A 13235-nucleotide genomic window follows, 5' to 3' on the forward strand; every position below is an offset into this window, starting at 1 on the left:
AGGGGTGGGGGGAATTCAGTGCTGGGGAAAGGAGAAACCTCACAGAAACTAAACCAGAGAGGAGATGTAATAACTCAACAAATAAAGCGTTCTCCAGCGAATGTGGAGTCACAGCTGTGTTGAGAAAAATGAGAAATGAGAAAAGAATGCAGACGAACTATAGTGTCAGTTTCAGGAGTGAGTGAGGCAGCTGTACACAGAGTGAGTGTGTGAGAGTGCGAGTTGCAGTTGAGTACTTAAAGCAGAGAACCGTGGTGGTGGTTCCAAGTAAATATCATTTCACTGAGAGAGAAGAAAATTAAATATTAAGTATTTAAGATTGCTTTTAAAAATAATTTTATCTATATTTGTCATATTCATGCATGATACCTGTAAAAATAATATATGATACATCCCACACAAAACAGTTCCCCCAAACATGTGAACCACAGCTCTACAGTGGTTTTTAATTAAGAAATATTACATCGGTATTAAAATCCAGCCACATTCAAATGCAAGATTTTGGTATTGGATGGTACAGAGAAACTGGCATCGTGCCATGTCTAGTATAATGTGAAAGCATAAGCTTTGTGCCAGTATGATTCTATTGATCTTGACTAGACACGATGACCACATGTTCCGTATTGAGTAGACGCGTGTGTCTTTCCTGTAATCTCTATGTAGGCGCCGATCGTGTTTTAAATGTAGCTTTGTAGAGGTGCTGATGCAAAAAAAATACAAATTAGAGGTGACTACTTACACTTGGGTGTTCCTGTAATATATTTGTTGGTTATTAGCCATTGGTAAAGCTTCCTTTGTGGTTGCTGTGTGAACTGGCATGTCTTTAATGCCTTTCTCTTTTGTGTAGCCCCATTGTGTGCTCCTGGCATCTAAAGAGAACTCCGCTCCCGTCAAACTGGGGGGATTTGGAGTGGCCATCCAGTTGGGCGAATCTGGCCTTGTGGCAGGAGGTGTGTGTCTGTCTGTCTGTCTGTCTGTGTGTGTGTGTGTGTGTGTGTGTGTGTGTGTGTGTGTGTGTGTGTGTGTGTGTGTGTGTGTGTGTGTGCATGTTTTCATGTATATGTGTGTTTGCATGCAAGTGCGTGTGGGAAGTTTTTGAATTTTAACAGCTTGAAAAGTGTAAAAGTGATGTATAAAAATGTTCTAGTGGACAGCAGTGAGATTGTGATATTGGAAGTACTTGCATAACCAAAATGGATCCCAGAGTTCTTCTGTCCTTCTTTGTCCCTCTCTGCCTGGTCAGGCCGCGTGGGAACTCCACACTTCATGGCCCCAGAGGTGGTGAAGAGGGAGCCGTATGGGAAGCCTGTAGACGTGTGGGGCTGTGGAGTCATCCTCTTCATCCTCCTCAGCGGCTGCCTGCCCTTCTACGGCACCAAGGAGCGCCTGTTCGAGGGTATCATTAAAGGCAGATACAAGGTAGACATTTATTTAACCGCCTCACGTAAGCACACAAACCCTGGTTAAGGACACCCAAGGTCAGAGAGCAGTGGATTTATCTGCTACCGGAGGCCTTTACAATCTGAAATTTGAGCTTTGGGAGGCTACTGGTTTCTTTACAGGCCACAGGGTCGTGATTGGAGCTGAAGTTCCTGTTTTGGCAGTTTTAAAGCCTCTTTAAACGCTTACTCGATGTAACCGATAAATACAGCAGCAGTAAGCGGAGCCACGGTGAGCGAGAGTTCTATAGTTGCCTCAAAGGCGTGTGCGTGCGTGCGTGCATGTGTGTGTGTGTGTCATCAGATGACACCTCGGCAGTGGAGTCACATCTCTGAGAGTGCTAAAGACTTGGTGCGCCGTATGCTAATGCTGGACCCTGCTGAGAGGATCACAGTCTATGAAGCCCTCAACCACCCTTGGCTAAAGGTAGAATAGAAAGACACACTCAGTCCTCCTAGTCTAGATTTTTCCTTTGAAATAACAACATAACCTCTCCACCCTTCATTCACTTCTCCACTCTGCATGTACTAATCTGTAAAAAAACCAAAACCAAAAAAATAAGCATTGGTGGATTCTGCTCCTTTGAGCTCCATTTCTCCAGTCATGATTGGTTTGGTTTGTGTAGGCTGACGGGATGTTTTCTGTTTGCTATTGCCATAAAGGAGAGGGATCGTTATGCCTACAAGATTCACCTTCCTGAGACAGTGGAACAGCTGCGGAAGTTCAACGCCAGGAGGAAGCTGAAGGTTCTGCATTTACCAATATTACATTACACTTCATTTATCTACCAGGTCAAATTACCGCTGCACTTTCCAATGCATGACCTTGATCACCCAGTAAGTAAATGGAGTGCCAGAAGGGCAGAGTAAATGACAAACATTTAGAGTAACTTGTACTACATACAATTGCGAATTGTTTGACTTTTGGTAGCTTCTAAATTCCAGCAGAGCTCAGTAGATGAGTGTGTTGACAGAGCGCCTCTAGGTCATGGTTAAGTCAATGTAAAAGTCTCACACTAGTGCTGCGTTAACCCACATGAAAGCAGGTCTTTGTTGTATTCTACCGGATGCTAGATGACTGAGACAAATCAGTAAGAATTCAGTAAAACTCGAGTAAACATCTTTTCCCAGCCTGTGTAAAGTTGAATAACTGCAGTCTGAGGTGATGCTCGTCTGCTTTCATCTGTAAGAGAGATGTCAAATGCCCTAGATGTCCCACGTTTTTGTGGCATGTTATTGCTAATAAGGATTAATTTTTTTTGAATGATTCTACAATGCATTTAATCTATAAACCTTCATCTTGAAAAAACAGCACAGACCTAGTAGTGTCAAGTTAATCAGAGCTGCAGTTTCACCATGGGCCAAATTCATAAAACGTGATGGTAACCGCACTACGCCACGCAAAATGTCTGTCACGGTGTTTCATTCCCATTCGTAAAGTCATTGGCAATAATTAGTGCACTTGTCAACTTAGCGCTGCACTAAATTCACATGTGCCCTAGGTGAAAGTCAATCAAGATCGACATGTAAATGAGGCTATACATATTAAAGACCCAGCCAAGAGACAGAACTCCAGTTGTAAGATGAGTGGTACACTGAAAACTGGCTGTTGCATAAAAACGCAACACATTTCAAACTTTCGCTAAGACAGGAATTGCATGACTTGATGACTTCAGTCCTTCTTCTCAATCAAGGCAAAGCGGCAAAAATGCATCAGTCTATATCTTTATACCTTCTTCCTCTCATCCTCCAATCCACATCGGCTTCTTCCTGGGAAGTTTACCGTCGGACAGGTTCAGGTGGTATTTTTTTTGCAGAGCTGTGTTCTGTTATGAATCACTAACATCATATGCTAATGAGAACAAAATGCAGTAGCGCCATATGTCACTAAAATGGTAAAGTATGCTGGTAATCCATATTTATGAACGAAGAAACGTGTTATTACGTCATTGTTTGTTGTTAACATCGCATTAAATCTGCCAAGATGTTTTATGAATCTGGCCTCGTCTCTGCCGGGTGGTGTTTGTGAAACTGGCCTCGTCTCTGCCGGGTGGTGTTTATGAAACTGGCCTCGTCTCTGCCGGGTGGTGTTTGTGAAACTGGCCTCGTGTCTGCTTGGTGGTATTTTGTAGGGGGCAGTGCTGGCTGCAGTCTCCAGCCACAAATTCAACTCCTTCTATGGTGATCCTCCTGAGGAGATCCATGACTTCACCGAGGACCCCACATCCTCAGGTAGGTGGATCCAGGTATCGCCCTCACTTTGTGCAGTTAACACCATCATTTATTACTGTGACACAGAACTCCTTGGGGAGTTTCCCCGCATCAGTGTAAATGAGTCACATTTAGCATAGGCCCACACGAAGAAAACCCTCCAGGCTTAGCTAACAAATCCTTGATCTTTTAATGTCACCATGTACTTGCTTTATTGGTAAGACTGTCTAGCAGGTCTTGGGCGGAACATTCATTTCTTTGCTCTTTGGTAGGCAGTACTCATATAAAAAAGTAAAAAAATGGAATCTAAGCCACTCCTTCATGCAAAAGTGCAAAATCCTGAATATTTCATGTTGTATGAGATATGAAACTGAATCATTCATATTGTAGTTGTAATAATAAATGTGAAAAGAAACACACAAAAGGTACATTTAAGGGGAAAGTTCAGGTTTTACATGACAGCTATCTGTTTTCTGTTCATATGTTTCAGAGGACATAAATTAACATGGGCCTCTTTATCTTGGCCCTGTTCACACCTGGCATTAACGTGCCTTTGGGTTGATCCAGTCACAAGGGACTGCCAGAACACACATTGTTTGTTTGTTTGTTTGTTGTTGTTGTCATCTCAAGTAAACAATTGTGACTGAATTTCTTACATAATTTTGGCTGAAGGAAGTACTACACACATATAGTTTGTCACTCTTCCACTGTGGTTGATTTCACACAAATATCTGCTAGGATTGACTGAGTCACATGGTGCAGATTAGTTTCACTGATATATCTAACTAACTTGATATGTTTTTCTTTGGAAAAATCAACTAAACTGGACAAGTTACTGGTTTTGCCACCAGATCATTACATACATGGGGAACGTGTTGGGGTATCTGGGTCTTTCAGATCCAGAATTTTGTGTGTTAATATAACTGACCGACAGCGTCTTTGGATTGCTAGGTTTTGTTTTATCTGTCAGGTAGCTCTAAACGGCTTCAGCCCTTATAAGACATATGTTGCTTTCCAACATCAAATATTTCCATCAGCTAGTAGCGTTTTGCCTTTACAGTACTCCGTCTGTATCTTTCTATGGTATTCCACTTTCTTTTCTCATTTGAATATTGCTATAGTGTTTCTCTCTCTTCTCCCTCATTTGAATATTGCTATGGTATTCCTCTTTCTTCTATCTCATTTGAATATTGCTATAGTGTTTCTCTCTCTTCTCCCTCATTTGAATGTTACTATGGTGTTCCTCTTTCTTCTCTGGTATTCTTCTCTCTTGTCTCATATGGATGCTTCTCTCTCTTGCTCGCACACTCACTATATGCTGTTTGTTCTAATGCTGCCTCCCCTCGTAGGATTGCTTGCTGCAGAAAGTAGGTATTCCACGAAGCCTGACATCACCGCCCCTGTCCTCATTTTTTATTTTACTTTGTTCTCGTTATAGTGTTGCTCTTTGTTTGAACTCTCCTGTCCCGTCCCCGTCTCAGCGCTTGTCTAGACCTGGCCACCCGGTGTTTGAGCTAACTGCATGTTTGAATGTGATGGCATTTTCAAAACCTGACTCTGCTTCATTACCGTGTCATTTCAGGTCATAGCTGTCTGCTCCCACACATTGACTGCTCAGTGTGCTACTAATGACCTAAATGACAGTGTGAACACTTCTTCACCAATGAGCTCCCTGATTCTGACTCTGCTTGATTCCAGTATTAAGACCTTAATCAATCACTTGGGACCAAGCCATTTTCTTTCATGTTTTCCCACTTATGTTGAGGTCTCGTTTAATGCTGCGGGGTCTGAATCTGTCTTCAGTGGTTATGCTAATATACTGTACTAACTCTGAGAACCTGTGTTTCTTCTGACTCTTCATGTCATCTGCATGTATACTGTCCTACATAATAGATGAATGTATCTGTGTAAGAGGTGTGTGTGTGTGTATGTGTGCTGTTTACCTTTTGTGTGATTGGGTTCAAACCTGTGATGAGGATCTGATTCATTAAGGCTGTTAAAATCTAACCTTCTGGTTGAGCTTTTTATTGTGTGTGCGTGTGTGTGTATATTTGTAGGGGCTGTCTCTCAGGTTCTGGATAGTCTAGAAGAGATTCATGCACTGACTGACTGCAGTGAGAAGGACCTGGATTTCCTCCACAGTGTGTTCCAGGATCAACACCTGCACACGCTGCTAGATGTAAGACCACAGGCACACCACACACACACACACACACACACACACACACACACACACACACACACACACACACAACAACACTGGCTAGCCAATCAAAGAAGCTCTGACACTTGTGGTCCTTTGCTGCTTCTTATATTTGTGCGGTCGTCGTCATCAGGACCTCCTTGCCACTACGTGCCTCACTTTGTGTTTTCCGTTCCCCCTGCTTCCGTTTGTGAAAGAGAACTGCAATGAAACACATTCGAACTTTCTTATGGACTTGCTTGCAGCCTTTATGCATACATCCCGGGGTGAAAGAATGACATGCAATCTTGTATGGCAAACGAGAATATCTTGTCACTTCAATCCTCCAGTCACAGAGGATGAGTCTTGGAGTGTGGCAGCTGGGTGGACATTGATGCAGGGACTGATAGCAGTAAATGTAGGTTAGCGCAGCCCCATGCAGCAGTGCAGCTCTGTGCAGCGGAAGGAAGTGATGTTGCTGAGTTATATGGAAATTGACTTTCTGTAACAGAGACCAACACCCAGGAAGGTGAACTGGGTGCTCTGGCTGCTGACAGTCATTAAGGAAAAAGCTCTTAAACATTCTAGTAGAGACGGCTTGGATAGCTTCTACAAGATGGTGAGAGAGACTGAGAATAGTCTGTGGGACTGGTGAGTGGGAACCTCTACAGTGGTGATTGCAGGTTCTGGATAAGGTTCTCCAGATGGGGTTCTCCAGGGGTGAGGGGTTGATGTTCTCCAGGTGGGGTTCTCCAGGGCTGAGAGGTTGAGGTTCCAGGCGAGGTCCTCTAGGGATGAGGTGTTGATGTTCTAGGGGAGGTTTTCCAGGGGTGAGGGGTTGAGGTTCCGGGTGAGGTTCTCGAGGGATGAGGTGTTGAGGTTCTAGGTGAGGTCCTCTGTGATGTTCACATCCAGGAACTGGGTGCTGTTATCTGTTTCCTCAGTGAAGCCATCAACGTGTTGTGGAATGTAAACTCTGCAATTCTTCCTGAAGTCAGCGCTCTCTTATGTTTCTGAAGAAATGTCTCTACACCACATCAAAAACCACTGGGGGGTAGATATGGCATCATTGTTAGACCGTTTGGGGCACTAAACAGCAGTGAGTGTAGATGGGCAAGGTGTTCAAGCTTTATTTTCCCCATGACTAACCCCTCGAAGCACTTCATGATGGAGTGAGCGCCACGGGATGGAAGTCATTGAAGGAGGACACAGCTGACTGCATAGGCACACGAGTGAGTGTTGTCATGTTGAAGCAGGTGAGGATGATGGACTGGCTCAGAGAGACGTTAATGTCAGTAAACACAACCTCCAGTTGATTGGAGCTTTCTCTGAGCATAGGACCAGATATGTTGTCGGTCTGGGAGTCGCTGATGGCCCAGGTGCTCTTCCTCATGCGTGAAGTGTATAGTGTCTGGGAGGTGACTGTAGTACTGCTTTGCATAAGTGCATTTTGCTTCTCTGGTAGTCTGGGACAAGACATTTCTCACTGTCTTTGGCATTGCCTTGGGATTACACCTAAAGTGAGCATCACAGGTTTTCAGCAGTGTGCACAGTTTCTGCTCCCATCGTGTGATGATGGTCATGGGGGTGATGATATCCTCTGTGCAGTTAGAGTTACAGACGTTGTGTACTCCTCCAAGTTGACAGTCACCATGTGTAGCAACATGGCAGTGTGCTCAAAACACAAAACAGCCTTGGAGTGCACACACACACACACACACACACACACGCACACAGACAGCCCCATTAGGCCACATTCTCACCTCTGCAGAACTGCTTTGTCACATCACACCAGAGGTCTGTATGCTGAAGTTAGCAACACACACACATACTTATATATAAAGTGTTTTGGGTTTTTTTGGTTTATTCCTGATGTAGTCTTCTAGAAAGTCCATCCCTTTTTCCAGTTAAGATGGCAGTGGCCTTCAAATCTGCCACTCACACAGGACCTTGTGCTGTCTGTCTAGACATGTCTAAATGTGTGCAGTTCCTTAAATAATGTCTGCTGACTGGGGGTAGTTAGATAGTAGTGTTTACTGGTAGCTCAGTAAGTAATACTGAGCATTGGTTTTTACATCAGACATAATCTTGCCCAAAGACCTGCACACCACAAAATCTGTGATCACAGTCTCCCTCTTTCTGGAGTTATGTCATATGTGTGGTCACAAATCCTCCTTAGTTTGGAGTTATGTCATATAAGCAATCACAGACCCCCTGTGATATATGTGTGCAGAATCAGATGTAGATATCCTGTGTCCTAACACTATTATGTAAAATCGTGTTCTCTGTGTGTGAAGATATATTATTTATAGATATATTGGCTATATGACTTACATAATATACATTGTGATTTGATGTTTGTATGTTTTATGCCACTGTTTATACATTTGGGTAATTTAGGGTAGTTTATTGGAAACACTTTTAATTTGGGGTACTTTATTGGAAACTATTTATTAAATGAATCATTTTAATAACATTAACACAACACAGTTGATTTTTTTTTCTTCCTTAGAGCAAATTTATTTAGCTATTAGGATGCAACCATTTGTTTAAGTATTAAAATAGTTAAGATGAGACATGCAAAAATATTATTTTTAAATAATCTCAAAAAAATGTACAAACAAAACCGCATTACAAATTATTAAGTAATGATTAAAAGTTTATACAGTACCCACAATCCCGTCCTGAAATTCAGGCCCTAAACACGTGCACACCAAATTTAGTTGTCATTCTTTGTGGGTAGAATTTTGGTAAGATGTTAAAATCTCTCTCTTTCTCTGCATGTGTGTCTGGTGCATTGCAGCTCTATGATAAGATCAACACAAGGTCTTCACCACAGATTAGGAGTCCTCCCAGTGATGCTGTTCAGAGGGCTAAAGAGGTTCTAGAGACCATCTCCTGTTACCCTGACAACCTGGAGGCCAAGGAACTGAGGAGGATCCTGACACAGCCCCACTTTATGGTGGGGCATCCAGACACAGGAAAAAATACCTGCAGATAAATGTTAAATATCTAGATCATGTTACACTGGGAAAGGCAGTGCAGAGGTCACATCAGAGGAAGAGGTAGCTTGGCCTGTCATGGGTTTGCAGAGACTCACTTTGCAGATGGAATCTTACAGACATGCATCAGCTGAACACAGCACTCGCTACAGCTGAGCACCGCAGACTACAGTGCGTGTGTGCATGTGGTGGGAAAAAGACGATTAGTAATGCTTAAATCTTCACACAGTGAACACAATGATGCCAACATGTCTTTGACCACATGTTTAGCATAACATCATAATACTAATAATTAGCATAATGGTCATTTTGTAACTTCTGTTAAACTTGTCTAATTATTTATGGTCCCCAGAAATGGTTGGGGCTGTGTATAAAAAGGCCTGCGGTTTATGAGGTTCAACTACTGTGGCCTTGAATTAAAGCAGCATGAAAGCTAATATTCTGCACCTTTACTAATCCTCATTTAGGCATTTCAGAGCTACGGGAGTTTAATTCCAAAAACAGTCTACAGTCTACACTGAGTAATGGTGTTTCTATTACATGTTTGTGTAGTGGTCCACAATGGCAACCAAAGAAAAACAAATGAGCGGTTACTTGGGCTGTGTGTGGTGATGGTGATTTGCACCATTCCTGCCCCAGGCCTTGTTGCAGACACACGATGTGGTGGCTCATGAGGTGTACAGTGACGAGGCACTGAGGGTCACGCCCCCACCCACCTCCCCCTACCTGAACGGAGACTCACCCGAGAGCACCAACGGGGACATGGACCTGGAGAACGTCACCCGGGTTCGCCTCGTGCAATTCCAGAAGAACACAGACGAGCCAATGGTACACACACGCACGCACGCACGCATATTCCTAGGCAGATGAAATGTTAAGCAATGCTTAAAACAACTGGAAAAAAAAAAACTCCTTGCATTTATAGCATTTAGCACACACTCTTGTCCAGAGTGACACGTACGTCATTTTGCTGTCTCCAAGCAAGTCTTGCTTATGCTAGAACATTTAGTCCAGGACACTGTTGCGCTTGAGACGTGTCATAGATTAGAGCAGAGCCCCAGCGCTGGAGAAGAGTCAGAGCCTTTACTACGAGACGAGCTTGGGCACCAGTGCACCTCTTTGACTCCTGTCCCTCCGCAGGGCATCACACTGAAGATGAATGAGCTGAACCACTGCATCGTAGCCCGGATCATGCATGGAGGAATGATCCACAGGCAAGGTAGGGCGAGCCTGTCCCCGGGCCTTGCTGGTGCCTCTGTCCCCATCGGCATTCCGAGCTGGCCGCATCACTCGCGCCGAACTTACGTTGACGGGCCGCTCGTGTCTTTCCACAGGAACACTGCACGTAGGAGACGAGATACGTGAGATCAACGGCATCAGTGTAGCCAACCAAACTGTGGAGCAGCTTCAGAAGATGCTGGTGCGCGGAGGACAGATTTAGTGATGGCCGCCCTTAAGCCGGCTTCATGTCAATGAGTTTTGTTTTGTTGTGACTTTTGGTTATCGAAAACTTTTAACTTTTGGCTTTATGTTTGGATTTTACAATTACTATAGTATTGAAGATTATAATAAACCCTCTACACACCTTTTTTTGTATCCACAGAGGGAGATGCGTGGAAGTATCACCTTTAAGATTGTACCAAGTTACCGCAGCCAGTCCCTTTCCTGTGATGTGAGTATTGTGCGCAAAGTGTTAACAGTTATGAACATGAGCTCTCTCCTGCCATCTTGTGGTGAAATAGAGAATGGTCATCTATAAGAGCACTGTGCCTGCATCATTTTTAAAAAATAGACCTACTATATTAATCTCCAAAGGAAAATACAATTTATTTTAAGTGATATACTGTTAGATAAGCACTTTATCAAATCACTGTGTTCCTCACACCATGTTTATAATCTCTTCTGTGGTCCCAATTTGTCCCATTGGCCTCCGTCTTTTCCCTCAGAAGGACTCGCCTGACTTGTCCAGGCAGTCTCCTGCCAATGGACATGCCAGCGTCACCAGCTCCATTCTGGTCAGTGCCCATCCTTAGGATTCTGTTTGGCTGTTTGTTTGGTTTTTGTCAGTTTGGTGTGTACTAGATTCACAAGTAAGCCAGACCTTTCACCCTCTCACACACTACTCGTGCCCTAAGAACTAAGAGATGTGTTTGTTTCTAGGACTTGCCCTCTACCATTCAGCCCAAAGGTCGTCAGGTGAGCACTTTTAACCTCTCATCCACGCTGCCACCTACACTTCACCTGAGCACCTTGCGTGTGCCTGGGCATGGGTGTGTATGCGCTGTCCTGTGTGTGTGTGATTGAGTGTGTGTGAGTGAGTGTGTTCTCCTATGCCAATTTGTCTAAAGTTTTGGCTTCGCGTGGTTGAGGTTAATCACTCAACCCTCTCTGGTCATGATGTGACCTTTGAACTTAGAGTTCAGACCACACCCTCCCCACCTCTGGGTCCTATTCATGTCAGGTTTTTTTATACTGCATGATGTGTGTGTGTGTGTGTGTGTGTGTGTGTGTGTGTGTGTGTGTGTTTTGTTTGCGTATCTTTGTGTGTGTGTGCATGCGTGATGCTTTCGAATCCTTAGATCTCTAGACCTGCAATCAAGGATAAAATGTCCATGAAGGTGAGTTTTTCCTCAGCAGATCTGATAGCGTAGTTCCCCCAGTGTAATGGTGCCCTGCTAAACTCCACCACACTACACCGGTCTTGGCCATTTTGCTGTTTCTGTTGCGCCCGGGTCTGTAGAACGGGTCTGTTTCATAAGGCTTGGCTTGTGGCGCTGTGGTGTAGAGCTTCAGGAAGTGTCCCGTGGCTATACCGCTGGAGCTGGGGCCTCATGGCGTGTCCTGTACAGGCATGGGCTGCACTGTGGTCCGCTAGGAGTGCTTGTGTACGTGCCTGCGTGCCTGTGTGAAAGTGTTTCAACATAGCCTCATGACTCTCTGTGTGTGTGTGTGTTGGCGTATAAGCGTTTGTGAGTTTTCCAACATGACCTTGTGTGTGGGTGTGGATGTTGGCGTGTAAGCGTTTGCGAGTGTTCCTACATGACCTCATTAGCTTGTGTGCATGTGTGTTGGTGCGTAAGTGTGTGAGCATTCCAACATGGCCTCATATCCATGTGTGTTTTAGCAGTATTGCTTTCTCCTCCTTCTTCTGCACATGTGCTGTCCATCAAGTCAACCTTAACAGCCCCACGGTTGTTTGTTTATTTCCATCTCTGTCTTCCTCCTTTCCTTAGTCCCCGCACTCCTCTCTACTTCCCAGCTCCTCCCACTTCACACATGCGTGCACATTCTGACCCGCCTGCCACCTCTTACCTGCAGATCTTCGTGCGAGCGCAGTTTGAGTATGACCCCTCCAAGGATGACCTCATCCCCTGTAAAGAGGCGGGCATTCGCTTCCGGGTGGGCGACATCATCCAGATCATCAGCAAGGACGACCACAACTGGTGGCAGGGCAAGCTGGAGAACACCAAGAACGGCACGGCCGGCCTCATCCCCTCACCGGAGCTGCAGGAGTGGTGAGCCTTGAGGGAAAAGCAAGGGATTTAAACTGGAATTGCCAGAACAAAAAGCAAGACTGAACACTTGACCCAGAGCTGGATAAGAGATTCTGTCTGGTGTGCGTGGGTGTGTGGGTGTGGGTGTGTGTAATGTAATGTAATGTAATGTAATGTAATGTATTCTGCATCCCTCAGGCGTGTGGCCTGCATAGCAATGGAGAAAACGAAGCAGGAGCAGCAGGCCAGTTGCACCTGGTTTGGCAAGAAGAAGAAACAGTACAAAGACAAGTACCTAGCAAAGCACAACGCAGGTAGGCTGAGAGAGACACGCACAGCGAAGGTAGGCTGAGAGAGACACGCACAGTGCAGACAGGCTGAGAGAGATACGTACAGTGCAGACAGGCTGAGAGAGATACGTACAGTGCAGACAGGCTGAGAGAGACACACAGCGCAGGCAGGCTGAGAGAGACACACACAGCGCAGGCAGGCTGAGAGAGACACTCACAGCGCAGGCAGGCTGAGAGAGACACTCACAGCGCAGGCAGGCTGAGAGAGACACTCACAGCGCAGGTAGGCTGAGAGAAAGACACACACAGCGCAGGCAGGCTGAGAGAGACACGCACAGCGCAGACAGTGACACACCTGTAGTGTTAATCCTCCGATCATTATCAGATTACAGAGACACTGGCCTACTAACACACACACACACACACACACACACACACACACACACACAGAAATACACACAAATAGCTTGTCTCTGCAGCCCTGCTAAAACTCATCAGCTGTCTGTCCTGACACAGTAACACAGTCGGGATTATGTAATGCCTGCTCGTGTGTGCATTTTTATAGCCTCTTCATTCTAAAATCCCTCATCGGCGTTGTTGAACACTAGTCAAATAGA

The 13235-nt window shown here is 44.8% G+C and overlaps 1 protein-coding gene across 13 annotated transcripts in view; it reads left to right on the forward strand.

The window, feature by feature from the left end:
* The window catches only part of caskb (calcium/calmodulin-dependent serine protein kinase b), a 48769-nt gene that overhangs the window by 31338 nt on the left and 4196 nt on the right, over positions 1 to 13235 (forward strand). For 5 of the 13 annotated variants that reach the window (XM_081710382.1, XM_081710379.1, XM_027018423.3 and 2 more), the window contains 17 exons: positions 848 to 950; positions 1244 to 1419; positions 1744 to 1866; positions 2103 to 2186; positions 3572 to 3671; positions 5000 to 5017; positions 5708 to 5829; positions 8636 to 8794; positions 9474 to 9662; positions 9975 to 10053; positions 10169 to 10254; positions 10438 to 10506; positions 10781 to 10849; positions 10995 to 11030; positions 11414 to 11452; positions 12153 to 12349; positions 12527 to 12642. In XM_081710382.1, the coding sequence (XP_081566508.1) occupies positions 848 to 950; positions 1244 to 1419; positions 1744 to 1866; positions 2103 to 2186; positions 3572 to 3671; positions 5000 to 5017; positions 5708 to 5829; positions 8636 to 8794; positions 9474 to 9662; positions 9975 to 10053; positions 10169 to 10254; positions 10438 to 10506; positions 10781 to 10849; positions 10995 to 11030; positions 11414 to 11452; positions 12153 to 12349; positions 12527 to 12642 (1765 nt within the window). The remainder of the gene's footprint in view (positions 1 to 847; positions 951 to 1243; positions 1420 to 1743; positions 1867 to 2102; positions 2187 to 3571; positions 3672 to 4999; positions 5018 to 5707; positions 5830 to 8635; positions 8795 to 9473; positions 9663 to 9974; positions 10054 to 10168; positions 10255 to 10437; positions 10507 to 10780; positions 10850 to 10994; positions 11031 to 11413; positions 11453 to 12152; positions 12350 to 12526; positions 12643 to 13235) is intronic. The other 8 variants (XM_081710384.1, XM_027018426.3, XM_027018425.3 and 5 more) reach the window with 5 other exon arrangements.

This window comes from Electrophorus electricus, chromosome 3, assembly GCF_041902795.1.
Source record: "Electrophorus electricus isolate QZ-2024a chromosome 3, ASM4190279v1, whole genome shotgun sequence".
In the NCBI taxonomy this organism is placed as follows: domain Eukaryota; kingdom Metazoa; phylum Chordata; class Actinopteri; order Gymnotiformes; family Gymnotidae; genus Electrophorus; species Electrophorus electricus.